The sequence below is a fragment of the Manis pentadactyla genome, chromosome 1 (assembly GCF_030020395.1).
Source record: "Manis pentadactyla isolate mManPen7 chromosome 1, mManPen7.hap1, whole genome shotgun sequence".
Lineage (NCBI taxonomy): Eukaryota > Metazoa > Chordata > Mammalia > Pholidota > Manidae > Manis > Manis pentadactyla.
In genome coordinates this window covers 24,459,109-24,484,278 of record NC_080019.1, presented here as the reverse complement: position 1 = coordinate 24,484,278, position 25,170 = coordinate 24,459,109, and the positions used below count along the sequence as shown (strand labels likewise).

The following is a 25,170-nucleotide window of genomic DNA, read 5'->3' as shown; positions in this document are numbered from 1 at the left end:
AGATATTGTAACAGCTTGGTATGGTGATAGCTGGTACCTAGAATTGTCATGTATATAAATGTTGAATCACTATGTTGTACACCTGAAACTAATGTAATGTAATACTGTGTGTCAACTACCCTTCAATAAAAAAATAATTATCTACAAAAAAAAAAAACACACCAAAAGCCAACTAAAATCCACAAAAATGAAAAAAAAAAAACTCAGATTCATTAATTAAAGATCCTGGAACTCCCATTCCTTACATTAAAGAAGGATGAAGGGGCTGTTCTGTATAAAAGATTCAGGGTAAATTATGACTTAATATACCTTTCCCTCAAGACTTTAAGACCCTTTACTAACGTTAACAATGCTGTTAATTAATCTTGGCTTAGGTGAATTACACTTAATTTGCAAATGGAAAGCCCAAGATAGAGAAAGTCAGGCTACAAGTACACCCAGAATACATAGTTACCCACTACGACCCTCCATTTGGCTTTGTAAGCTTATCACAGATTATAATGAAGAAAAAATACAAATATATATTTCTCTTGTTTTTATTAGTGGCGCTAAAGTCAAGTTCCATAAATCATGTCTGTGAAGAGGAGTGGCACTGAGGGAGGAGGGAACCGGCAGTCTGTGTAAAAAGGGTAGCTTACACTTTTTACTTCATATATAGAGTATAGAGAAATACTCTATATTTCTCAAATGTTTACAAGCACATGTATCATGTAATTTCTTATTTAGTTTTTTCAGGGGACGTTTCTTCAAAAATAAAAGACAGTATCACACACACTTTTCGGAGGTTTCATAAAAACTGTTTTTCTTTTTTTTTCCTATCAACCTCCTAACCATTCAACAGTTCTGTTAATTCGGTCAAAACAATCAGTAACTTTATATTAATTTCTACCTTTTAGTCAATTATATAGACAACATAGTAACAGTTTACCTACCTCTCCAAATTTTTAGAGCACCCTTATCCAAAAGTGGTCATTTTCTCTTTTTTCTTTAAAAAATATATGTGTTATAAAATAACCTGGGTACACTCTTGGCAAAAAGCATCGTTAGACGATGAGAACAGGAACTGAAGTGTACTGAGCTCCCGTGCACCAAGCACCATGTTGATGCATAACTAACACTGACACATGCTCGGCCTCTCCAGTCACTCGAACCGCCCTGTCAGCCCAGTGACGTAAGCATCATTAGCCTCACTTCACAGGTGAGGAAACTAATGTTCACAGAGTTAAGAAACTTGCCTGAGTTTCTCAATTAAGGGTGCAGCTCCCATTTAAACCTAGCTTCTCTAACTCTATTACCCATGCTCTTTCTACTAAGTCACTTTTTACTAATAGGTGAGAAAACTGTGGCCCTGGGTAGCAGAGAGCCTGCCTTCATGTGAGTTTTGAAACTCCTAAAAACATTAAATTCATGTGCCAAATTCCTTACCTCCTCTGACTCTGGCAAAAGCTTAAGAAATTCTCTCAGTGTCTCTGATCCATAATGCTCACTCTTCCCGTGATGAATATCTTCTACAATAGACTGAGGAGACCTTGAAGAGACAATCAGATTCCATTTCACTTTTGCTGAAGTGCCAAAGAAACACGAGCCAGTGGAAATTAAAACCAATCGCCTCCACCCTCCTTCCCATCCCGCCTTCTTCCCAGGCTGTCAGCTGATCACAGCAGTCCCACTGCCCCCAGAGGCAGGGACCCTGACACGCCACTCAGAGGCCCCTTTACTCAGAACCCCATCCCCAGCAATCCCAGAAAGGCTGAACGTGGCACCAACTGCTGGGAGTGTCCTTTGTGAGAAGAGAAACAGGCCCGTTGGTCTCATGGAACTCCTTTCCACTCCAGAGCACTTAAATTACACCACTGTTTGACTCACCAGTGTAACTTCCACTCGGGGCAACATTACAGGTGAAATTATAAATTCCCTGACATGACAGGCCTGAAGAGATGCCCTGGGGCAGTTCTCCCTGTTCTTTGAGCTGCTAGATTATGTTTTCAGGAAGGAAAACAGCAGAAAGTGACAGACACTTGCATCCTCATCAAGCCTTGTGTCTGAGAAGGATTTGAAGGTATGAGGAATGACTTTCGCTCATCTTAGAATCTGAGTTTCAGCTCGGTCACACCCACAGACTCTGGTGCTGACAGCATGGATACAGCTAAAGTTTTAAAGTGTGCAAAAATCTTACTTCTTAAATTGCTTAAGAAATATCCCAATGTTCATGCTCCGTTTTGCATCCAAAATAGTAATCTGGAAAAAAATAGAGACACATAGATTATTAAAGTACAAATAAAAAAAGTTGGAGGAAAGAAGAGAATTAAAACCTATCAAAATACTATACTAATTTATGTGGATAATTCCCAGTATGTAAATCTAGTGATTCACTGATATACCTAATATGGTCTCACAAATGATAGAAATATCATCTTCCCTGCAATGATCTTTCTGCAATGATATATTTCCTTAACTGTAATAATTACACATACCTATTTTAATGTTGTATACTTTTATATAATAAATATATATAGTGATATGCAAATAAATATATATTAAATTTTTAAAATTTCGCAATTTCCTCTAAGAATAATATAGCTCACATTTAAAAGCCCAGTTTGGAAATAGATATCTTAACATAGCAAGAATCATAGGAGATTGAATTAAGAAAGTAAAAAATAACTCTGAGATATTGCAGAGTGAGTCCCAACCCAGACTTAAGGATGTAAAAGGACCAATACTGTTATTTTCAGAAACATAATAAAATTGTTAATGTTTTTCTAAGAGAACACTTTCTTTTCATTGACAAAGAACATATATGTCCAATAGCTCTTTTAGGAGGAGGTAAGAAAGGCTCCTGCATTTTATTTAGTTGTAATTTAAAAAGGATGACTCCTGTGGTATATTTTCACCAAGTCTGAGACACATCCTTTTTTCCACATATTAACATTTCTGGCATCCCAATGTGCCTTACAATGTGTGGCATATTTGATTTATGAAATATGTTGGCTATTCTAACGTATCATCAAAACTCAGACTGTGGCTGCAGTAGGTTTTAGCTGTTCAAAATTAATAATTTGGAATGGTTTTTATCAGACTAGGCATGGGGGAGGTGTTATTAAACACAGAAGCCATGTCTTTCTTTGAAAGTAAATATCCAGGATTCGTGGAAGAAAGATACCCTTCAAACTGCTGCATTTTTCCCCCCATTTGTTTTTGAGTAAAGGGAGGCTAGCTAAAGTAGGAATGTTGTTATAATGTTCTTCCTTTCCAAATGTATGTGATTCACAGGGAACAAAAGAGAATCAGGTTTCAGATTAAATTCCTGATCCCTTAGCCTGCTTCTAAGTTTATAAGAAGCAGCAAGACTGTTAACCAAAGTTAATGGTACTTCCTGACTGTAAGGTTAAATTTTTACAAGAGCATGGTTGCCTTCTTTTGAAGACTAATCTTAAACAATCACATTATTTACTATCCTAGGGATTTACTTCATGTTCACACAATCACCTCCCAACCATAAAATAAACTCCCAAGCTGAGCGGGCAGCCTCCTTACTGGAATCCTACCCAGGGTCTCAGTTCACGTTCAGCGTTCAGCGTTGGGAGGGGAGGAGGGGAAAAGAGCAGCTGACCTGTCAGACCTAACACCCTTTAATGAGGAGAGCTCAACCAACAAGAGGAATCCGAATCTATTAAGACGGAAAACTATTTGTTTGTTATAATCCATAAAATAAAAAGCCACAAGAACACACATATTGATATAGTGAGATGCATATCCAAAGAACTTCCTCTGCAGTCACTTCTACCCAAAATGAGGAAAAAATTTTTATATCTCTGTCATTAAATTACCACCTCCTGCTATGTTTAACCCCTGATGGCAGCACCCACCCTCACCCTCTTCACCCCTCATCCCTCTAGGACTGTACACTTGGCCTAGCTACATAGCTATTGCTGCTGGAAAAGTGATGGAGAAATTACTCTTATTATTCCTACTTGAGAGATAAGGAAACTGAGCCTCAGACATGGCAGTTTATAGCTTCCCCAAAGCAACGCTAGACGTGGAGTGCTAGCCTGGGCCTCTCCAGTTACAGTTCCCGTGAGTACAGGAACAGAGACAAGTGGCATATGTCCCCCCACCAGCCGGGACTGCTCTTCACATTGCGATGTTTCTCCAGGAATGGGCAGATCTCAGAGCTGCAGGAAGCCTGGCCAGGTCCCCTGGTGACCTGAGCTGCACATGTGGGATGATGGCTAGAAATCAGCTGCGACAGCCTCCAGGAGCAGATGCCCGGGCGTCCAGGGAACAGCCATCACAGGGCAGCCCCAGCCTGGGGCAGCAGCTGGCTCCACAGCGGGAAGCGAGGCTTCAGACACTGGCCACTAACTGAAGGGAATTCAGAAACTGCAGCTAGCCATCACGGAGCACCGTAAGGAAAAACAAAGCCCAGCGCTTCATCCAAGTAGGAAAACAAGACCACTGATAGCCTTTGGGGAGAGTCCCCCTCTCTCCTGGCACCCTCAGATTTGCCTAGTGCATGAGTCACCTCTTTCTCATAGACTAGTGCACTGGACCCTTCTATAGCAGTGCTATAAAAAGAGTGTTTGTTCAAGTCCTTTGAAGAGGGTTATCACTACACATGTAAATCAGCTTATCCCACTCCCCAAATGCTGCCTCAAAGCTGGGCAACTCAGAAAGGGGCGTGTGCCACTGGCAGTACTCTAGACTCGTGCTGAGCAGTGGCGTCTGCCCGGGGGTCTGCAGGAGCTCACTGGCTGCTGAGGCTGACCCTCCCTCCCCGCCAGTTCCAATCCATCATAATGTACTTTTCGGGGCACCATAGGACTTGCAGACCGGAACCCTGGGGGTCAGGGCCTGCAGCCGCAGACATTCAGCTGCCCCGGGAGCCTTCCCACTAGAGGCCCACCAAACAGTTAAGCCTTGGCAAACAGGGCAGTGAAATGTCAGGTGACATGCACCCCATCACAAGGATTTCCCCAGGAGGCAAGGGGCCCCACTGCAGTAACAGTCTCCCCACAGACTGTCTGGGTGGCGGGGCTGCTCTGACGCCCTCTGAAGCACCCAGACAGCAGACTGTGTACCCAGTACTAGGTGTGCATGGCTGCACCACACCTTCAGGTAAACCTCCAGACCCTCAGGCTCCTAGTTTCTTCTGCTACAATTCTCACATTTTCTCCTCCTACCACTCCAAGCAAAATCTGCTTCCCCTTCTTTAAAGCAAGAAGCTTTTGTTTTTTAGTTGTGGTACAATACACATAATATTAACTTTCCATCTTAACTGTTTTTAAGTGTACAGTGCAGTGGCATTAAGTACACTTACACTGTTGTGCAACCATCCGCACCATCCATCTCCAGAGCTCATTTCATCTTGCAAAACGGAAACTCTGGACCCGTAAAACAATTACTCTCCATTCCTCCTCCCTCTGCCCCAGGCACCCACCCTTCTGTTTTCTGTCCCTATGAATTGACTTCACGGAAGTGGAGTCATACAGCGTTTGTCCTTTTGGGACTGCCTTAGCTCACTTAGCATAATGTCTTCAAAAGAAAAATTTTCACACCACTTTTGCTTCAATATGTCAAAGGGGGTTTCCTTGTCTACTTAAGTGACTCTGAATGGTGGTTGCTTCAAATCCCATGTCAAATTCTGAAAAGCAAAGTTTTAAAAATCTTTCTGTATCACCTAGTATAGATGTACCTTTTGATTTTTTGATTGTTTTTCATTTGTTTATTTCTTACAAATACATTTCAAATATTCCACCTACCTCTGTAGTTCTGGATTTAGGATGTCCCAGAATTCTAGAACATACTCAGATCATAACAAAAGTTGAGAAAGAAAGACTGAATTACAGTGTGGGAGAGTAAGACATTATTTCTCATAAATTTAGAAAAACCCGTCTTCCTTCCTTTCCCTCTCCCTTCCTATAAAGATCAGGAATAATTTCTAGAAAGTGACTTTAGTTCTTTCTTACAGTATAATTCATGTTAATTGTAATATTACTACATATTGAGTGACCTCAGTGTTTCAACATATGTTGTGTCCTTTTTCTTCTTTTATGTCAGTTTTATTGAGGTATAACTGACAAATGAAACTGTAAGATATTTAAGATGTACATCAGTTGTGGTGACTTGATACATGTATACATTGTGAAAGGATTCTTCCCATCAAGTTAATGAACATGACCACCACCTCACACATTCATCTGTGTGTGTGTATGTGTGTGTGTGTGTCTGAGAACACTTAAGTTCTGCTCTCAGCAAACTTCAATTATACAAAAATACAATGTTGTCAACTACAGCCCCCATGTTTTACATTACATCCTCAGGCCTTATTCACCTTGTGTGACCATTGTGAATTCCAATTTCGACCTGCCATGTCGACACCTGTAAGACAGTCCTATTGTTCTCTTGGTTCAGTGCTGTCACCTCACCTACCCTTAGCTGTCCTTGGAGGGTATGAAAGGGCTAAGACAGTGCCTTCCCTCAAGAGTGTTCCAGATTCTTGGGGAAGACAAGTACAGACCCAGCTAGCCAGCGTCAGGCTCTGAGGGGGCTCAGGGGCAGAGGTAACAGATGCACTGGGAACTTTTCAGAGGCAAAACCAGCCAACTTGGAAACAAAGTTGGAGTTTGAGCTGAAATCTTTTCATTATTATCCCCAGTACTATACCTTTGCTATTTCTATATACAGTTTAATTATTATTGGAACATTTGCAGCCTCTTCAAGGTAATTTTTAGGTAACAAAGATACACAGATAGTAATATATCAAAACCTTTTCCCCTTATTGAATGTTCTAATGTACTATTTTATGTGTTAGTCTTCCTAAATTCAGCCATTCCCAGCCCAGCTTTTCCTTACCTTCTAGCAGCTTCTTCCTTTGGAGTATAGCGGAACATATTTGCAATGCCTTCAGAGTATGAGCCAACCCCAGGATGGCAGGCTGTTTCAGTCGCAGGTTATTATATTTGAGGGGCACATAATCTGTCCCTCAGCATGTTTGAACCTCCAGAATTGTGGTCTTTGTGGGAGTGGGTTGGGGTTCCATGTTGCTGTAGCTTTAGGCTATTGCCAAGTCCACACAGACAAATGGTGAGGTCTGTTTCAACCCCGGGCTCACTACAGAGTGAAGTGGAAGATTTATTACTGGTCCTTTTTAGACTACCACTCTGCTGAGTTGTAACTTCTTTAGAAGAAAATTTAATGAGAGAAGAAAAAAGCATGGACTGTATTCTTTTACTAAGCAAAAGTATATACACTACTTTAAGTCATGTTGGAGATAGCCAGAAAAGTTCAAAATAATTCTGGGTAACCCTCTGTTATGTGACAATGTTACCTAATATGCAGTTAAATCCATCTACCTAAATTACTTATCTACTTGAGTATGACGAGTTGAAGAGTTAGATTATTTTATGACACACCATCATGGTGATTTAATTTTTCTTTGTAGTGTGCTACCTCTCAGAACTTAGATGTGTTAAAAGTAAACATACTTGCACACCCATGTCCACAGCAGAATTACTAACAATAGCTGGAAGATAGGAATAACCCGTGTCCCCAGATGGATGAGTAGATAAACAAAATATGATATATATATACAATGGAATATTATGTGGCCTTAAAATTCTAAGACCTGCTACAACATGGATTAACCTTGGGAACATTATGCAAACTGAAATAATCCAGTCACAAAAAGACCACATAATTGCATTTATATAAGGTACCTATAGAATTCAAATTCAGAGACAGAAAGCAGGGTGGCTGCCGGGATGGAGGGGAGGGGAGACTGGGGAATTACAGTTTGATGGGCAGAGAGTTTCAGTTCTGCAAGATGAGAAGGCTTTGGGGGTGCACGGCCATGGTAACTGTACAATGTGCATGTTTCAGTGACAGATCAGTGCTGAACTGTGCGCTTAAAAATGGTTAAGATGACATGATATGTGCACTTTACCACAATTAAAAAATAATTATCATACAGTTTTAGAGATTTTTTAAGTTAAAGAAAAGAAAAAGTAAAGACGTTCCTAGGTATAAGGGTGGAGGGAGGTGAGAAGAAAAACTCCTTTCTTAAAAAACTCCTTTCTTCCTAAATTTTAGATCGGGCTGAGAATGGGCATTTCTGCTTCTGCCAGAGTTGGGAAAAGACACAACACTCCTGGCCACTTCTGTCCTTCTAGGAGTGGGTCTGAACTTCTCTGGAATTCACAAGCATAAAGCAGCAAGCTCCTCGTAGCCCCCTGAACTATCATTTGGCAAAATAATTGTCTCCTATTTACAAGGACCCGCCCATTCTAACTGGCCAGCTGACTCCCCAGGAGCAGTGCGTAGACCCCCTTCTGGTAGAGGTGCTGTCCTGAGATGCATGCTCTCTTTCCATACGGCCCACCCACTCTCTCCTCCAAAATTCTTGAAGTTCAGTACGTAGAGCTAGAAAACAATGGTGAGAAATGACCTTACTGTACAGTAAGGAGCCTCTGCTGGAAGCTGGGGCAAAGGCCAGGGTACTAAGGAAATGACTTCTTGCTCCTTCCAATACTGAAAGGATACCAAAGAAATAAAAGAACTATGCATAAAGGAAGGCACAGGGCAAGCCCCTGTGGGTGCAGCGGAGGAGGTCACAAAAGGATTGTCCTAAAGACTTCCTCTCAAATTCACTTCACAGTTTACACTTAATTCTAATCCCAGGATTTTCCACATTTTATAACAAGTTGACTCTTGGCTGTTTCACCAGGGGACCATAAGACCAGCTCCAGGGGCCCCCAAGTGAACTGGTGAAGAGAAGTTAACAAATTTCAGAGCCAGACAGAGAAAAGAGGTCAATACTGTCAGCTGCAGAATCCACTCGTGTCGAGAGCAGCTCCTTCACCCCAGAGCCTCCCCATTCTCTTATCTAGTCCACTCCATCTTTGACCTATTTTCTCTGCTCCTTTGCAACAGATTAAAAAATGATGCATTTCTGTTGCCCTTTTTTGGGGGGGTGGGAGGGATGCGGGGGACAGTATTCTTTCCTTTTAATCCCTGGTTTCCTAATTTTTTCTTCTAGCAGGTAGATGTTTCTTAATTTACTTTCATATTTCTAACAGAATACTTACAAATGCAATTTTTGATTCAGTTTCTACAGTATATGGTCATCTGTAGCTCTGAGGCTTTGCTTTCAGTTAACTTCCTAGAACTTTCCAGCTTCATTTTTTTTCTCAAAGTAACACATTTAGTATAACCAGAACTATGTTTCCTAGAAAGTCTGTCTGAAAGTGCTCTGTGCTGTGGTTCTCTGGAAATCTGTTCCACAATGGCCATAATTTTGCCTCAGGGACCTGAGGAATGAAGGCCATCTCAAAACATCTGGGCAAGGAAAACTAGATGGAAAAGTATGGATACAATCCTAAGGATGTGTATTAGTTAGTGATGTTATTTGACAAAGGCATTTTGTCTCCGAAAGCTCCAGGAACTCAGTTTTTTGTTTCAAGAGAGACGAACAGTACTGGACTTCAGCAGAACTGCTCCAGCAGGGGAAATGGCCTCAGACGTGCTAGAGGCAGGGCGGTGCTGGCAGGCCAGAGGATGGCCCCCAGATAGCATGTTCTCCGCATGAGCTCATAAACCCCCGGGATGTCTGGGAGGACACGGCATGCACGCTTCTTACACTTTTTTGTTACTCAGCTCCAGCTCATCATATAAGGCCCTTTCTATCATTTCCAGAGCACATTCATTTGCATCATTTTATTTCTTGGTGATTCCAGCAAGTTTTGAAACATACACATCTCCCAAATATGGAACAGTGCAGTGTGTGGAATATCGCCCCCCAAGTTCTATTCTTACCTCTTCTCTAGCATCTCTGAAGGACGAATTTAAGGTTCCTCCTCTCCTCGAAAGGGGAGATTTGATGGCATCTTCTTGCTGCCCGAAGAGCTCCTCAATGGTCTTTGCATCGATCTGGTAGCGATGCTGCTGCCTGGCTGCCAAGGTCCAGATGTTGGTTTTGCCACGAACTTGCTCCTCTGGAATGGTTTTCCAAAAAAAGCTTCTCATCCGCTTTTTCTTACCATGGTGGCCGTAGCCGTTCACGTGGGAGGCCGGGGGCAGTCCAGGCGGGGGAGGAGGGCCCGGAGGCCCCCCAGGCAGTGGGGGTGGGGGCGGAGGAGGAGGAGAGGGAGGAAACCCCTCCCCTGAACAGGGACATGGAGGAGGAGGAGGAAGAGGGGGCGGTGGCGGGGGTGTCTGCCCGATCATGAATCCAGCTGCCGTGGCGATATTCCCATTTTCTTTATCGCTGACCAAGGAGACGCAATTCATAACATGCATAGTACTATTGCCTTCTAAGGAGATGATTTCTTGACCTTGGGGAAGCAGACACAGACATCAAAGTTGTGTCATACTTTTCCACCCGCTGTGCCGCCAAAGAGAAAGGCAACTGTGTTGTGTGTCATCTTCCAAACCTACAAAGATAAAACAACTTTAAAATCCATACAGAAAAACGTGTCAGTGCTGGCTGCCCCCTTCAGAGGCTCGGGCCCGTCCCCGTGGACTAGCTGGGTCTGAGTGTCAATGAGAGCCAGCGCATCCAGGAGAGACTTGAAGGGGACCGATGCTTTTCTAAATGTGAACCAAATTTTACTGCTTGGAAATGCTGCCAAAGCAGCAGCAATAAATCCAACTTGGAAACCTTCCACGAATCAATAAAACACGTATTTATGGAGAACCTGCTAGAGGCTCAGCAAGCATTGCTCACTCTATGAACTGCCTGTTAACTGGCTGGCTCATTTTCTCTGGGCAATGGATAGCCAGCCCCTATGGAAACTACCCAAACGGCTAAAGCCTTGGGCATTAGTGACCCCACCTTTCTCCAGTGTGGACACGTTCCCTACCGACCTGTTGGCTAAAGCATGTTCTTCACCTTGCAGGTAATAGGCAGGGCATTTGGAGATGATAAAATAGGGGCAAATCCATTCCCCTGGAGTCAGAGTCACCAAGGTCCTGCTCCTCTTGGCGGTGTGGCATCCCCACAAAGACAGAAAAGAACACTAAACGTGAAGATTAAAGGTTCCAGCTCTAAATCAAGCCTTACTGCTTACAATATCAGACAAGTCATTTCGCCTCGCTCGACTTTAGTTTTCTCATTTGTAAAACTAGGAGGCTGGGATACATTACATGACCTCTATCACAGCTTCCAATGCCATCATCCTGGATTCTAGTTTAGCCACTCTTTGGAAATCACCAGAACTTTCACCTGCTTCTTCTGTGACACTGTTAGCCAAGAAGACACACATGTGCACACATGGGCACACACACACACACCTGCTGTATATCTACCCCTTGTCCACACAGTCCATGATTTATTTGGGTGGCTTGTGTTTTTATTGACCTTTAAAGGTTTCTTTCTGGTGTTGGGTTGCTCCGGACCTGATGTGAAAACAGGGGTCAGAACAACTGCACTTCTTCAGATGTGAGGACAGGTAAGTGGGGATGTGGGAGGGACCCCGTGCAGGCTATGGAGTGAGTGAGCACTACAGGTGTGTGAAACAGGAACTGTTTCCTCCAGGCTGTAAAGGGCCACATGGAGGAGCTTTTTAGAAAGCTTCTGAGTATCAGTAGCCTTTTACAGTATCACTGGCAAAGCTCACCCTTCCACACACATTGGTCAAACAATACCGATTACAAAGGAGTAAACTTTCTCTCAACGAATTCAAATATATGAAATGTTTTACACAGAGCCATATACAAAAGGCAAGACTGCTTGGGGATAAGAGTGGAAACTCCAGAAATGGCCTGCTTTTCCTCAGATCCCAGTTCTGCTACTTCTTAGTTGTTTAACTGAGGTGAGTCCTGAACCTACATTTCAGTATCTTCATCTACAATAGAAGGATGTACTGTTTCATTGGTTTGTGTAAGATAAAATGAGCTACTACATGTGTGGTCTTTACCAAGAAGACTGGTGCATATGGTGTCATATGTACATACGATTTCTTTTTATTTTTATAGGCATTACATTTGCTCTAAAATATGAATTGAGTTTATAGATAAAATGCTAAGTCACTCCTGGCTGCTAGAAATATAACTTTAATACTTCCATTCTCTGCTTTCTAAATTACTAGGTTTGTAAGATCTGTTCTTTTTCAGTACTTGCTGATGAAATTATCTCTATGAAATTACCTCCCCATCACAAAAACAAATGTTGTTTATCAAACACTTGGCTGTTTAAGTTCTGAAAATTATACACAGGTAGAAAATAGCATTTCCAACATTAATTGAACAATTTATTTTGTACCATTTAACCATTTTTAAGTGCACATCACTGGCATTAAGTGCATTCAGTTTTTTGTACAGCCACCACCACTGATAATTTTTTAGAAAGTAAAACCGAAAATATCTATTTAAGCCAACTTACAGCTCACATGAGATGCAAATGGCTTTTAAAAGTTATCATCAGGGGCATAACTTGGCTGCTTTCACACTTGGCCCCCTAAAGCAAATGACTCATTGTCAGTTACAGTTCATAGTTATATCTGAATCCTTTTTTTCAAGACAGTACAGGTAATCTTGGCAGTTTACCCTTACATATTTTAAAATACTGCTGTACATAAATACCTCATGCATAGAAAAGTTGCTAATCCTCTAGTTCGCCTCCATTCCAGTATGCTGACTTGTTTATAGATTACCCCTGTTGAGAATGGTGATAAGCTAAAAAAGTATGTATCCTAGAAAGCAACTCATTCAGGTCTGTGTAAGTATATGCACAGATGTGCCCTTAAGCCTCACACAGCAAATGCAGAGATACCAATAAAGGGTGAGAAACACTACACGTTAAGAGGGTGTGCAACAGCACTGTCTTCTAACAGTAAAGCTCCAGGGGACGCAAATCTTTTTGAGTATTGTGCGTTGTACAGAGGAAGTACCACGTAAAAGCTCATCAGAGTGAAAAGCAACACGTGTTAGCCGTGCATTGGCCTGATTCTAACCATCACCCCATCTTGAAAAAGAATGTCATTTAAAAAAGTTAGAAGAGTAAAGGATTTACTATATTGTTCCTCATATGTTGTCTGGCTAATTTTTTCCCAAGGTAACATACAAGGATCCTAGGCCCCCAACAGCTTCTAATGAATAAGTTCTTCAGCAAAGATTAGCTCAGATGCTAATGATTTTAAGATGGGCTTCAGTAGAGCTTTAACAGGGCTTTGATAGGGCTTTCCCCTAGGCCAGGATTTCCAATATAAAAGAGATGGTAGGAAAGCATGCAGATAGCCATTTTAACCCCTTCCACAGTCTCCTGAGATATCAAAACAGTGGATACACAAAGAACATTTGATTTACAATGATGTCCGCAGTAAAGATGCAAACGTACACTCTCCGAGTATGCCAGGAGAACACAGGCAATGCCACAGCCCTGAAGACACTGGCTGTTTCTCACCGCTGGCAGTTGCTGGCAGGGACAATGGAATTAGCCTTGGCTCTGTCTGGAAAATGTCAAGTGTCCCATCAATCTCCCCAGGGCAGACAAAGACAGGCTTGTATTTAACATCTCACCTACAGGTTGGGGACCTCAGCAGCAGGGAGGAAGGCTGCTAAGGCTGACAAATGCCCTGCCTGAATAAAATGTAGAGCTGTCACCGTAAGGCTCTGAAGATGAGAACTTCTCTTTAAGCCCCTTGAGTATTAATCATGACCCATATGAAGTGTGTCTGGTGACGGACATTTCTGGGGAGGTCATAGCTCAGCTGAGCATCTTCTAACTGTGAATTTTTAATAAGGGGATGCAGTGACCATGTACTTTGTCTTTAGCTTATTAGCAAGCAAAAAGTCTTCAAATGAAATATTAGGTAGGACCCTTCCTAAACTCTCTTGCCTGAACAGCCAGCATTACTCTGCTTCTGGTGACAGAAACATTGCTGAATCTCTATTGTCTTGAAGGGGGTGGGTGGGAGGAAAGAAAAGCCAGTATCTATGCTTCATTTCACAGTATATTTAAGAGGAAAACATGTTCCTGAAAGTCAGTTCAGAGCTCAGAGCCTTCCTGAGAGAGGGTTAGTGAGGCCTAGCTGCTCAACAATAATCAAAAGTAAACGCCAAGGAAAACCACCAGAAAACCTTTTCCCTTGATTCCTGACATGTGTCACAGATGAGGTGAGGGCAGGAAGGGCAGGCCCACACCCTTCGATGACAAATGGGGGCAGACCAGGCAGGGTTTGGAAAGCAGAGGCAGAGGAACACAGTCCTATTTTATTTGCAGGAGAAGAAAAGGTGGGAATTGTACAGGCACTTCTAAAATTTGCTCTCACTCCTCCAGCTCACTGGGAAAAGGCTCCTGCCCCAGCCTATTTTTCAAAACCTTTCTTGATTATCAGACACAGAATGTCACCCACACAGTCGAACAGAGCTGGCAGCGTCCAACTCTTCTTGGCATTCTGGCCGGCAGGGAAAGAGCCGGAGACTGTTTCCAGTCAGCGTGTTTAATCTGCAGCACAACATAAACAGTTCACAGATGCCCCGAGCGCAACAGGCCGAGAGCAGAGAAAGAACGCCTGTTTTTGACTGTGCATGTTCAGTTTCTCTCAAAGTCCCAAAAATCAAGGGGGGAGGAAGAGCAAACGAGGGCGCCAAAAGATGCTCTAGAGGAAGGAGAGGAAGCGCTGGCTCGGTCCAGTAAGACGACTGTGAGTCAGGAGAGGGGGTCACCGACGGCCCCAAACCAGGGGCAATTTCTGCCCAAACAATTGTTTGAAAACCGACTACGAGTCCTGAAGAGACTCGGCATGGAAGGGCACCGGGGCACGATTTCTGTCAAAGCCTGGACACAGCAGTTTCCTATGTAGGTCCTTGCACTGGCGAGCAGTCCCCCGTGTCCTTCCGCCCCCCGGCCCCGCGTCCCAAGTCCCGCCCCAGCTACTCACCCGAACGCTACCGGCTCGGCCGCACAGAAGGCTCGGAGGGTGCGGCGAGCCCCAGGCCGGCGGCGGCCACACCGCCGCGTCCGCCCGGATCCCCGGGGAGCCCCGCTCGGCGCTCGGCGGCAGCAGGAGGGACGCGAGCCGCAGGTCCCCGCGGGCCGCGCGCCAACCGCTTATCGGGGCGGCGCCGCGAGACGGGTGCGGCGGGGGGGAGCGCCGGTGCAGGCGGAGATAGACGCCCACACGCGCTGCGCAGGCTCCCCGGGCCGCCGCCGGCCGCGCCGGGACGAGCGGGACCCGCAGGACCGACGCCCGGGAAGGGCAGGACCCTCTGCCTCCCGAGAGCCCCAAGCGCCCGCAAGTCCTCAGGCAGAGGAGCCCGGAGCAGCCGCCGCACCCCCTTGGGCCGGCGGGGCGGGGCGGGCCAGGGGGTCGCCGGGTCCCGCCCCCACGTCCCAGGGTCCCGGGCTTCAGAGTCCGCCTCCCACCACGCCGATCGGGGCGCCTGCCCGCTCCGTGGGGGCAGTTGCACAGCTCCCAAAGCGGGGGGCAGGGGGGGTGCTGGGGGTAACTGAGGAAGTGCCCCTGTGCTTGAAGGGAAGGGGGGGGTCGTCCGGGTGCGCAGACACCGGCTCCACCCCTCCCGAACCTCCGCGGCGACACCTCCCTGCGTCCGGGACCCGAGAAAGCCTCGCGGCCGCACTGCGGCTCAGCCGGAGGGAACAGGGAAGATCCGGGGAGAAAAACATAAAGGGGAGACTCCTGGTGTTCGGTCGGAGGATTAAACCGAGAGCCCTCTGTCCCTGAGCTGGGTGACCCGCCAGCCCACCCGCCTCCTCCCCAAACTTCCACAAGCGCAGGGCGCAACTTCTAACCTGAACTTTGCACTGCCAGAACGAGTGTGCAAGAGAGTCGCCTTGTCCTGGGTCCGCATCACCCGGTCCTCGCCAACCCCGCACCCGCTGTCAGGAGGGGCAAGTTGTGGCTCCGGGCTGGCCAGGGTCCCGGCGCGGTGCCCCCAGTTCCGCGCGCTTTTACCGGCTGCGATCAAGAGGGGATTGCAGTTTATCCAAAAGTCTTAGCAGCTAAAGCTAGGTCAGCCCACCCAAGTACAGCCCCGAGGGGGCCGCGCGACCTGGCGTCCAGACCTAGCCTCTGCGGCCTGGGGAGTGTGGCTGCCAGAGTCCCCCCGGCGCGTGCGGAGAGAGCGCGCGCTTCCCGGGGAGACTCGGAGCCGCACCCGGGCCCTGGTGGTCCCGCCCCCGCCCCTGCCCCCGGAGCCGGCGATCCCAGGCAGCGATCGCCCTCTCACGGCCGCGCAGCTCGCACTCACCGCGGCCGGCGCTCCCCGCGCCCGCTCCTCGCTCCCTGCCGCCTGCACCGCCTGCGGTCTGCGAGCGCCGCCGCCTCTGCCCGGGTCTCCGCGACCGCGGCCGCCTGGTAGCGCGAGGGGGCAGGGCGGCGCGGGGCGGGGCGCGGAGGCCGCCTCAGGTAACAATGCTGCAGTCGGGCTGCCCCCCGCGCCCGCCGCCAAGGGCAGCACGCCCTGCCCTGCTCGGCCCCTTCCCCTCTGAGCGCCCAAGCGGGCGCAGCGGCGCTCACCTTCACCTGCGCGGGGCCCCGGGGCCTGGGAGCCTCCAGCCCGCACGCTGCCCCGCGCACCCGCAGGCTGGCGCGCGGCCCGCGGCCGGCCGCCGCGGGAAGTACGGGCGGCGGGGGACAGGGAAGAACTGCCAGGTGTCCTCGTGGCACCGGCAAGGGGAGGCGCCAGGCTGGCTCTGAACCCGCAAGTGCCTTCCACAAAGGAGCCTCTGCGGCAGCCTCCGGACACCCTCCCCTGCGCACACGCGCGCGCGCGCACACACACACACGCTCCGCGCGCTCACACTCACACGCGCACCGGGCCACCCCTGCCCCACTTAGGTTTCTCCCTGAGCACTCACTAGGCAGCATTTGGGCGGGCAGTCCCCGCACGCATGGCCGAGCCCCCGCCGGGTCAGAGCTTCCCCAAGGCCAGCTCCTCCCTGGGGCGTACCAACCTGTATATGTGTTATTTTTCTTGTTTCAATCTCTCCTACGATGATGGGAACAGGAACCTTTCGGTTATATTTAACAAAAAGATGAGGGAAAGAAAGTCTGCCCCATGCTTGATCGCTTGAACTGACGCTGCCTGGGAAAAGCTCTTCACAGGGACAGTTTAATCGCATCGTTTTGCAAAGCGACTCGTGACGCCTGCAGTGAGAAACCAACTAGCAGTCAAAGAAAACTCAACCCAGGCAAACCCGCCCGTCGGAAATCAGCTACAGGGGTGGGGGAGGCGCCCTCTGCGGGGATGAAGTCATCGCTACCTTTGACTCCTTGATCCCAGATAACAGAGCAGGGCTTTTTCAGCTTCTAGGGCCTGGTGACTTCTGCCTCTCCACCCTGGTCCTCAGCCCTTGAACTTCCCTGACAGATTTCGTGTCCCCCAAATGGAGAGAAAAAGAGAAGCTATTAGGGCAAAACCCAAACAAAAACAAGAGCCGCGCTGGCCAGCAGCTCAGTTCCTAGTTGTTAACCAGCCTTACACCAACCATGAAGAGAAAGAGACCCAACTAAGACCACAGAATATCTCAGAGTGGGAAATGTAACAAAAAAGAAAGCCCCTTGCTCAGGGAGTTCATATTAATCCCGAAGGAATATTGACTGCACAGGCAGTTAAATTACAGAATATCAAAAGTGAGGTGCAAATGGCATCCTCTCCTGGTCTGTGTCAGCCTCGCCACACAAGGAATCTACACCCACCGCACACTTTCCACGCTTCAGTCTGCCTTTCAACCCGGCCTTCCCCGTGCACTGGCCTGAGCGTGCATTCTAAAGCCAGTCACTTCCCAGGGGCCAAGTGCGGGGATCCCTACTTGGGCCCTGCACCCCTTTGCTCTCCCAGCAGCACCCTGGCCTCCAGGGCTTCTCTGTGCCTCTTGCAGTCTCTTCTGCTGACCCTTCCTGTCCTTTGAGGACAATAACTGGATTCCTCCTCCCCATTCTCTCCCATTACCCCATGGATACGGCCTTCTGACTTCAGTCTGGATGGGTCCAGATTTTGTGGGGCCTGGAGAATGTGTAACTCTTGAGGGAGCTTTTTGAAGAAACACAACAAAACAGCAGTAGGTATGTGTCTTTGGAAGTGTCCCAGCGTCCACTTCTATCTTCACCTCTGTGTCAGACATCCCTGAATCTATACTGTCCCTGTAATATCTCAAGAGCAAATTTGATGTCCAAAAGTCAACTCATCTTTCAAAACCAGTACTCTTCTTGCCTGTACCCCTTAAATAAGGCTGATTTTTAAAATCTGAAATCCCAGCTCTCCTCTGGTTCATTTTTCTTCTCTAAAAATGCTTACTATCCAAGCATTTTCCAGACTTGTTGCCCTTTCCCTGGTGATACCTCTTACACTGGCACTTTAGATGCCTGGCACCACAGCTGCTCCAATCAGAGCAAGGGCAGCTGATACCCATCAGCTGTTGGTGTGTGTCAGGCATCACGCTGGATTCCCCCAGCAATCCTGGGAACCCTGCATTCTGTATCTTCTGGCTTTGAGAAGTTAAACCGGTTGCCCGAATCCACCGCCTCAGCATCCTCTCCTCACCTCTCTTCTCCCTCACTTGGCTGTCAAGTCAGTGTTTTTAGAAGTCTAGTTTCACCACATTACCTATCATTCAAAACCTCTATAGATTCACATATGTGCCTACAGGAAAGAGGTGGCATTCTTGTCTGATCCTCTGGCGGCAGCCTACCTTCTACCTCCCCCAGTTTGAAGCATCCCACTTCACTCGAGCAGCAGTGTGCTGCCCCTAAATGTGTCGTCATTCTCATTCTGACTCTCGTGGTCTGTGTCTGCGTGTCAGGTGGCTAGAGAGTACTTGACGAGAGTGGTGCATGACTCTGAAGTAGAGCTAATGTCTCCCTGGAGTGCACGAAGGCTGCCAATGTAGAGGACAATTTATTCTTTATCTATTAACATGCTGATTATTAACTACACACTCGTCTCACCTGTTTATGCATAGGAGTTAAGATCTGCTCTTCATCTGTATCCCAGAAATGTGCCAGCCACTCTGCCAGGAATGCTGGAAAGACTCCTGAAGCCAAGGGGCCCAAAGCCAGCCGAGACCCTGGGATCTGCGGCTTGGGCGTGGCTGCTGCTACTGGAAGGCTCCTGAGCAGTGGGCAGTGCGGCCGGCCTACACTTTTCCAAACAAGCCAGGCCTCCCAAGGAATGTGCTAGTAGCTTCGTGTGGCCCGGGCAACCGGCCTTACAGGTGCCAGCTCCAAGCCCTACAGAAGAACTTCTCTGTTTGCAGCTTGCTCCCCTCTCCCAGGCTATCTATTCCACACGGCTCCATTTCCTTTGCCCAATTCATTTTTTTCTTCTAGCTTCACCTCCTTAGCCCTGAGATGCTTCCAGTTTCTTACACCAAGCGTTTTGTATTTAAATCTGTCATTAGGAGCCACTAAGCAAAGCCTTCAACCCCAAATGCATCAAATTTTGGAATCCAGTCTAAAGAGTACCTTACAGTTTTAAAACAGGCTGATTGCTGAAGGAGTAAGTCTGCTCTATGAGCTGACGTCATAGGCCCCCCAGGGAACCACGAAGGACAGGACACACTGAAATGAGTCCCCTCTGGCACAGGATTGAGGCGTCAAACTGATTCTAAAATCTCTTCTCTCTTTCTCTGATACAGACTGAGATTAACTTAATCTTTATTCCTCTTAAATATATCTGATGAGATTATTGTTCCATATTTAGATGATAGGCTGTGTCTTTGCTTTTAAAATTGGAAACTGCAAAAGAAACAAACTCTACCAACTGTAGTTAAACAGACTTGCAGGCAAATGCAAAGGCTCACCAATCCCTCTAGTAACAGCCATTTCTAAAAGAAATTGCTAGACCTTGTTTCTCACAAAGGGTGGAAAGGGTAAAATGAATAAATCAAACAGATCTAACAAACAGATTGTTACCATCACTATGAATGCAAATTTGCATAAAAGGTCTTATTGGCAAAATGCAGACTCTGTATTACTGTAATTTTCCAAACAACTTTGAACTGACACAATGATGTTTTATTTTTGCAGGCTAGGAAATTTAAACAGCAAATTGCTTTTAAATATAGTAAATAATGACTAGGCTCTGATCTTAAGAGGGAGAAACTTTTTCTGGATGCTAAGTAGTGATTTCTGAAAGTTTTAAATAGAAAATGCTTTCACATGTGATGCTGATATCCATGGTAGCATCAACGGCATTTCCCTTGTTAGAAGTAAATACAGGCACTTTGTCAATAATAGTGCCTGACTTGTTTGAGCATATGAGAGACTGCAGACAAGCCTTACCCAATATATAGGAATGAAGTAGTTAGACACTCAATGACCCTTGTCCCCGCCTATCTATGTTTCCTTAGAACAAATTGTCCATTCTCTCCTTTTTAAGGTGTGTTTGTGTGTGTACGTGTTGGAAGCAGGGATGGAAAAGGAGAATAAAGAGAAATGCCATATATATCACTAAGTTTGCACCCAGGAAACCTTCAGCTAGGTCTTTTTTTTTTTAAGGAAACATTTACAATTTTTATTCATAAAATTATTCATCAAAACAGCATAAGTAGATTTACAGAGCCCCATAGCAGTAACAAAAGAGAAGAAAACAAATGTTCCAGAGACACAACAAAGTTTCAAAGAGATACACACCAGGCTAAAAATCTGCAGTTAAACCACAGTTGCACAATAGGTTATATTAACTCCTGTGTTTTCTCAATAAGTTCTTCCTTATATTTGCCTTTCTCTTTACCAACTTGTTGAGATTTGGCTCTGTGTTCAAGAATTTTTTTCCGATCTTTACCCAGCTTTGGCCTGGTGTTCACCACCTTGCTTGAGTGAATGCCCACGTGGACAGTTGTGCCCTCAGCTTTCTCACGCAGCCCCTGCTGGATGTAGATGACATACTTCTTTCTGTACACCTGGACTACCTTGCCGATTTGCTGACCTTGGTCGTGTCCTCGAACCACCTGGACCCCATTGTCCTCGCGGATGGGCATGGGCCAGGTTATATACTTCTGCCCTAGCTCCTTGGAGAGTTGTGATAACATGATCTTCCTGCGCACGTGCGAGGGGGCACTGAAGTGGCATTTGCGGTTTTCGCTGCTAGGCCTTTTTTTAGTTTACAATTGATACAGTGCTTAGAAAACTGGCTGGTGTTAATTATAAAGGTAGGGTCTGACTGTTATTACATTGATATTTTGAGGAGGAAAATAGTTTTAAAAAATAACATGAAAGCGTATCACTTCTTTCCACTACCCATCTCCAAACACAAGTGTGTGAGTCTCAAAAGAGGGATTAAGTTAGGTCTGTCAGATGCCAGTTTCTTTTGCTACTGGTTTTAACTTTTCAAGTTGTTTACCCTTCTAAGAAGTTAGAAGAGCAAACAGTAATTTGAAACCATAACACACACACTATAGGCAGTCTCCAAACAGAAACCAGTGAATTAACAATATTGGTATGTTGTGTGTGTGTGTGTGTGTGTGTGTGTGTGTGTGTGTGTTTCCCTGGGGAAATGTTATGTGTGAGTCCTGTGCAAAACTTTGTAGGGCTACGATATGAAAGAGAACTTCCAACATCAGCACTCTCTGGAAGACTCATGCCAGAAGATGATCATCAAAAAACCCCAACAAAGATCCACGCACTGCTACAGCTGTAGATGCACTCATCCCACCAGCTCCTGGACTTGCCATGGGAATGAGGAAGGAGATATCTAAGCTGGCCTGTGCATACAGTAAAACAACAAATTTGACTGGATCTATACTGTTGGAACTCAACCAAGAATTAGGAGAAGTGCAAATTGTAGCACTCCAAAATCTTACAACTACAGACTATTTACTGTTAAAAGAACATATGGGATGTGAACAGTCCCCAGGAATGGGTTGTTTTAATTTGTCTGATTTCTCTCAGACTGTTCGAGTTCAGTTGGACAATATCCACCATATCATAGATAAGTTTTCACAAATGCCTAAGGTGCCTAACTGGTTTTCTTGGTTTCACTGGAGATGGCTGGTAATTACAGATATGCTTTGGTTATGTAACTATACTCCTATTATGTTAATGTGTGTGCTCAATTTAAGTAGTAGCTTAAAACCTATACATGCTGAAGTTACTCTACAAGAAGATATGTCAAAGAAATAATCAATCTTCCAATGTTTTCTTCCGCCTGCTACTTCTATAGCTTTTCTTTTTCCTTCCTAATTACAACCCTTAAATAGAATTCGTGCCTCATATCAAATTTACCGAGTATCATAATTCTTTCAAGTGGTAAAGATACCTCAAGACAAATGCTGGGCATAGAAGCCACAGGGCATAAATAATGCAAAGAAGTAAAAAGCTAACCATTTCAATCAATAAGGCTTCTCTCTCACTTACCAACTTTACATTTCCCTGTATGGCCCCGGAAGATGACTGGTTAGCCAGAGACGGGTAAGATTCCTCAAGGGAGGAACAACCTAAGACAGGCACAGTCGCAGGGGGGCCATCAGGTGAGAAATTGGGGATCAACAGAGGTGAGGCTTAGAACCTCACCCCCCCTGTTTTGAGAGAAATCTTCTGCATCCGTGGATGTTTTATTGCCCTTGTCTAGCTTGGATTAACACATAGTCTACAGGCACACACCTGATCATCTACATTTGCTCTCTTACAACACTAAACTATGTTTTCTACCTTTATCTTGTATCTACCTACCACTTCAGCATTTTATTAAAAATAATAATAATAAAGAGAGAAATGTGGTATCCACATATAAATCAAGTATAAAAACCAAATGAGTATTCATATTTGAACTGACTGTTTATAGTTCATAATGCATGAGCAAAACCGAAAGTTTCTGTGATGACTGCCCTTGTACTGTTCACTATGTAACTTATTCATTATGTAAGAATTTGTTCTACATGTAAGAACTTGTTTGTTATGCCTCAGAAGATTGGAGACTGACGAAAATTAGGCTTGGGGTGGATTAATGATTGTGCATTGAGCATTGACTCCCCTATACAGAATTTTATTGTCGTTAACAACCATTTGATCAATAAATATTAGAGATGCCCTCACAAAAAAAAAAAAAAAAAAGGACAGACTTTCAATGGTAAAATAAATAAGTAACCGGGATGTAATGTATAGCATAAGGAATATAGTCAAGATATTGTAACAGCTTGGTAGGGTGATAGCTGGAACCTAGAATTATGTATATAAATGTTCTACCACTGTGTTGTACACTTGAAACGAATGTAATGTAATACTGTGCGTCAACTACCCTTCAATAAAAAATAATTATCAAAAAAAAACCAAAAAACTTTGTAGGGCATATAAAGGTGAGCAAAAGGAAATGTTGGTGACTTAGCAATTTGTATAGCCCTTTTTATTCCCCTTGGAAACTGGGTTTGTACTTTAGTGGACCAGTTATGAACAATCCCTTTGCACTGAACTTCTATTTTTAGTTAGAAGGGTGAATACTTTGGGCATGAGCAACTGATAAAACTAGCCCTAACAATTAGCATCTTAATATTTCTCAAATCAGGTTTATAGAAATAATCAAAATGGACTACTTTTGGAGAAACTAAAGAGGGTAGCCTTTGTGTGGGAATACCAGTATTCAAGTTTTGCCTGGCCTTGGCCACAAAGTGGATCCCTATCAAACCCTCAGTGCAACAGCTCACATTCGCATCCCGTGTGGACCTGGCCAGGCTAATGCTGGAAGAGGCTGCATAGGAGTTAAACCCAGAACTTCTCTTTTTATCCTCACGCCTAACTTGCTAGCCCCTGCTGTGTTTAATCTAATGAAAATAGGTGGCATTAAAGATTCAGCCATCTATAATTTAAAATGGATGAAAAATTTGCACCTTTTGAATTTGTAAGTTCCTTTCACCTAGTGTTTTTGTGTATGTGATCATCTTTTGTTGTTGTGTATTAGATCATAAAATGGAGTATAATTTATCTGTACAAAGTATTTTCCTATTGGTGATTTCTCAGAATGAGGCCAGATAAAAGGGCAAATGGCTCGACTTTGAATTTTTCTTGAAATGTTGCTGGTTTTGTAAGTCAAACCCTGGCCCCACCACCCACTTTATCGTCCTGTTTAGGGCACAGGTACGTGACTGAATTTTGAACTGTGCTGTGGTTCTGGGATGCCTGATAGGCAGTGTTGCCTGAGTGTCTGTTTTACACAGTGGGGGCCGGGGACACAGTTATACACCGGACTGATGAACATTGTACAATGGAATTATTTTTATGCTGAAAATGGCTCCAGCAAAAAAAAAAAAAAAAATAATAATAATAATTTATCTTCCCAGGGAAATTGAATACCCTCTCACTATGGATTCTTATTTACCTGGGGTCAGAAAGACACATCACATTTGGAGTTTAAAGAGGAGAATAAACATGGGAAAGTAGAGAAAATGCTAGATGTTCACACATCTTCATTCCACCCTCCACATCGGCCTTTATCAAAGACTTGCACACATTTTCTAGCTAAGCATTCTTTGTTTACAAGTATGCCCTCTTCACAGGTGGTCTCAATAAGGCGACCAATTTCCAGGGGTGCCTACTTACCTGCTGGGCATAATCAGGTTAAACCTGGATCCCCTGCAGGGGAAGGCAAAGGCAGGAATTCTACCCCAGCCTTTCACTGCACTGGAACTCATAAAAAAGGGGGCCTTTATGCTCCCCATGCTCATAGTACAGAGTCTACAGAAGTCATCTGATGTTCAAAGACCTTTGTCCTGTGTGACAGGCTGTGTGACCATAAAGAAATCAGAGGGACTAATTCAGAAGGCTGCAGCAGTGACAGAGGCCTGGGGGAGAACGGGAGGCCATGCAGATCATGACTCACCCCCAATGTTTATTAGCATCCAGATTTTTAACAGAAGTCACATGTTATTCTTCTTTAGCCAAAGCTCTTGAGATAACCAGCAAAGCTATTTTTTGCATGTATGTGTCTTCCCTGTCAAAATAAGCTGATTTTTTCATCAGGCTGCAATAATTGAAACCATAATAGAGGGCTTTATGAGAATTATTTTCAAATTCTCATAAAGCCAGTTTTTGCATAAAGCCATTTTTGCAGATTCTAAGCTTCCTGGGGTAACTAACCTTGAAACACTCATGCACCCCAGTCCTCGTGTGCTTAGTTATAATCCACACATTCGAGCAGCTAGGTAACTAGTTATTAATTTATTTTCTTTTTCAAAAAATGGGAGCATTCAGGTTGAGTTCCAGGTGGAAAACTAAGGTC

The 25,170-nt window shown here is 45.1% G+C and overlaps 2 protein-coding genes across 5 annotated transcripts in view; both read right to left on the bottom strand.

Annotated features, from left to right (window-relative positions):
- Positions 1-17,095, bottom strand: part of FHDC1 (FH2 domain containing 1) — a 39,461-nt gene extending 22,366 nt beyond the window's left edge. Inside the window, exons 1-4 of one of the 4 annotated variants that reach the window (XM_036887792.2) lie at positions 16,916-17,095; positions 9,814-10,430; positions 2,177-2,238; positions 1,426-1,528 (exon numbers count right to left, since the gene is read on the bottom strand). In XM_036887792.2, the coding sequence (XP_036743687.2) occupies positions 1,426-1,528; positions 2,177-2,238; positions 9,814-10,296 (648 nt within the window). In that variant the 5' untranslated portion in view covers positions 10,297-10,430; positions 16,916-17,095. The other 3 variants (XM_036887794.2, XM_036887791.2, XM_036887795.2) reach the window with 3 other exon arrangements.
- Positions 17,096-20,465: 3,370 nt separating this feature from the next.
- Positions 20,466-24,610, bottom strand: LOC118913620 (60S ribosomal protein L26-like). The gene is made up of 2 exons (XM_036887700.2): positions 24,492-24,610; positions 20,466-21,053 (listed from the first exon to the last, which is right to left on the bottom strand). The coding sequence occupies exons 1-2, from the start codon at positions 24,608-24,610 to the stop codon at positions 20,636-20,638; spliced, it is 537 nt and encodes a 178-aa protein (XP_036743595.1). The 3' UTR covers positions 20,466-20,635.
- Between the last annotated feature and the right edge of the window lie 560 nt (positions 24,611-25,170).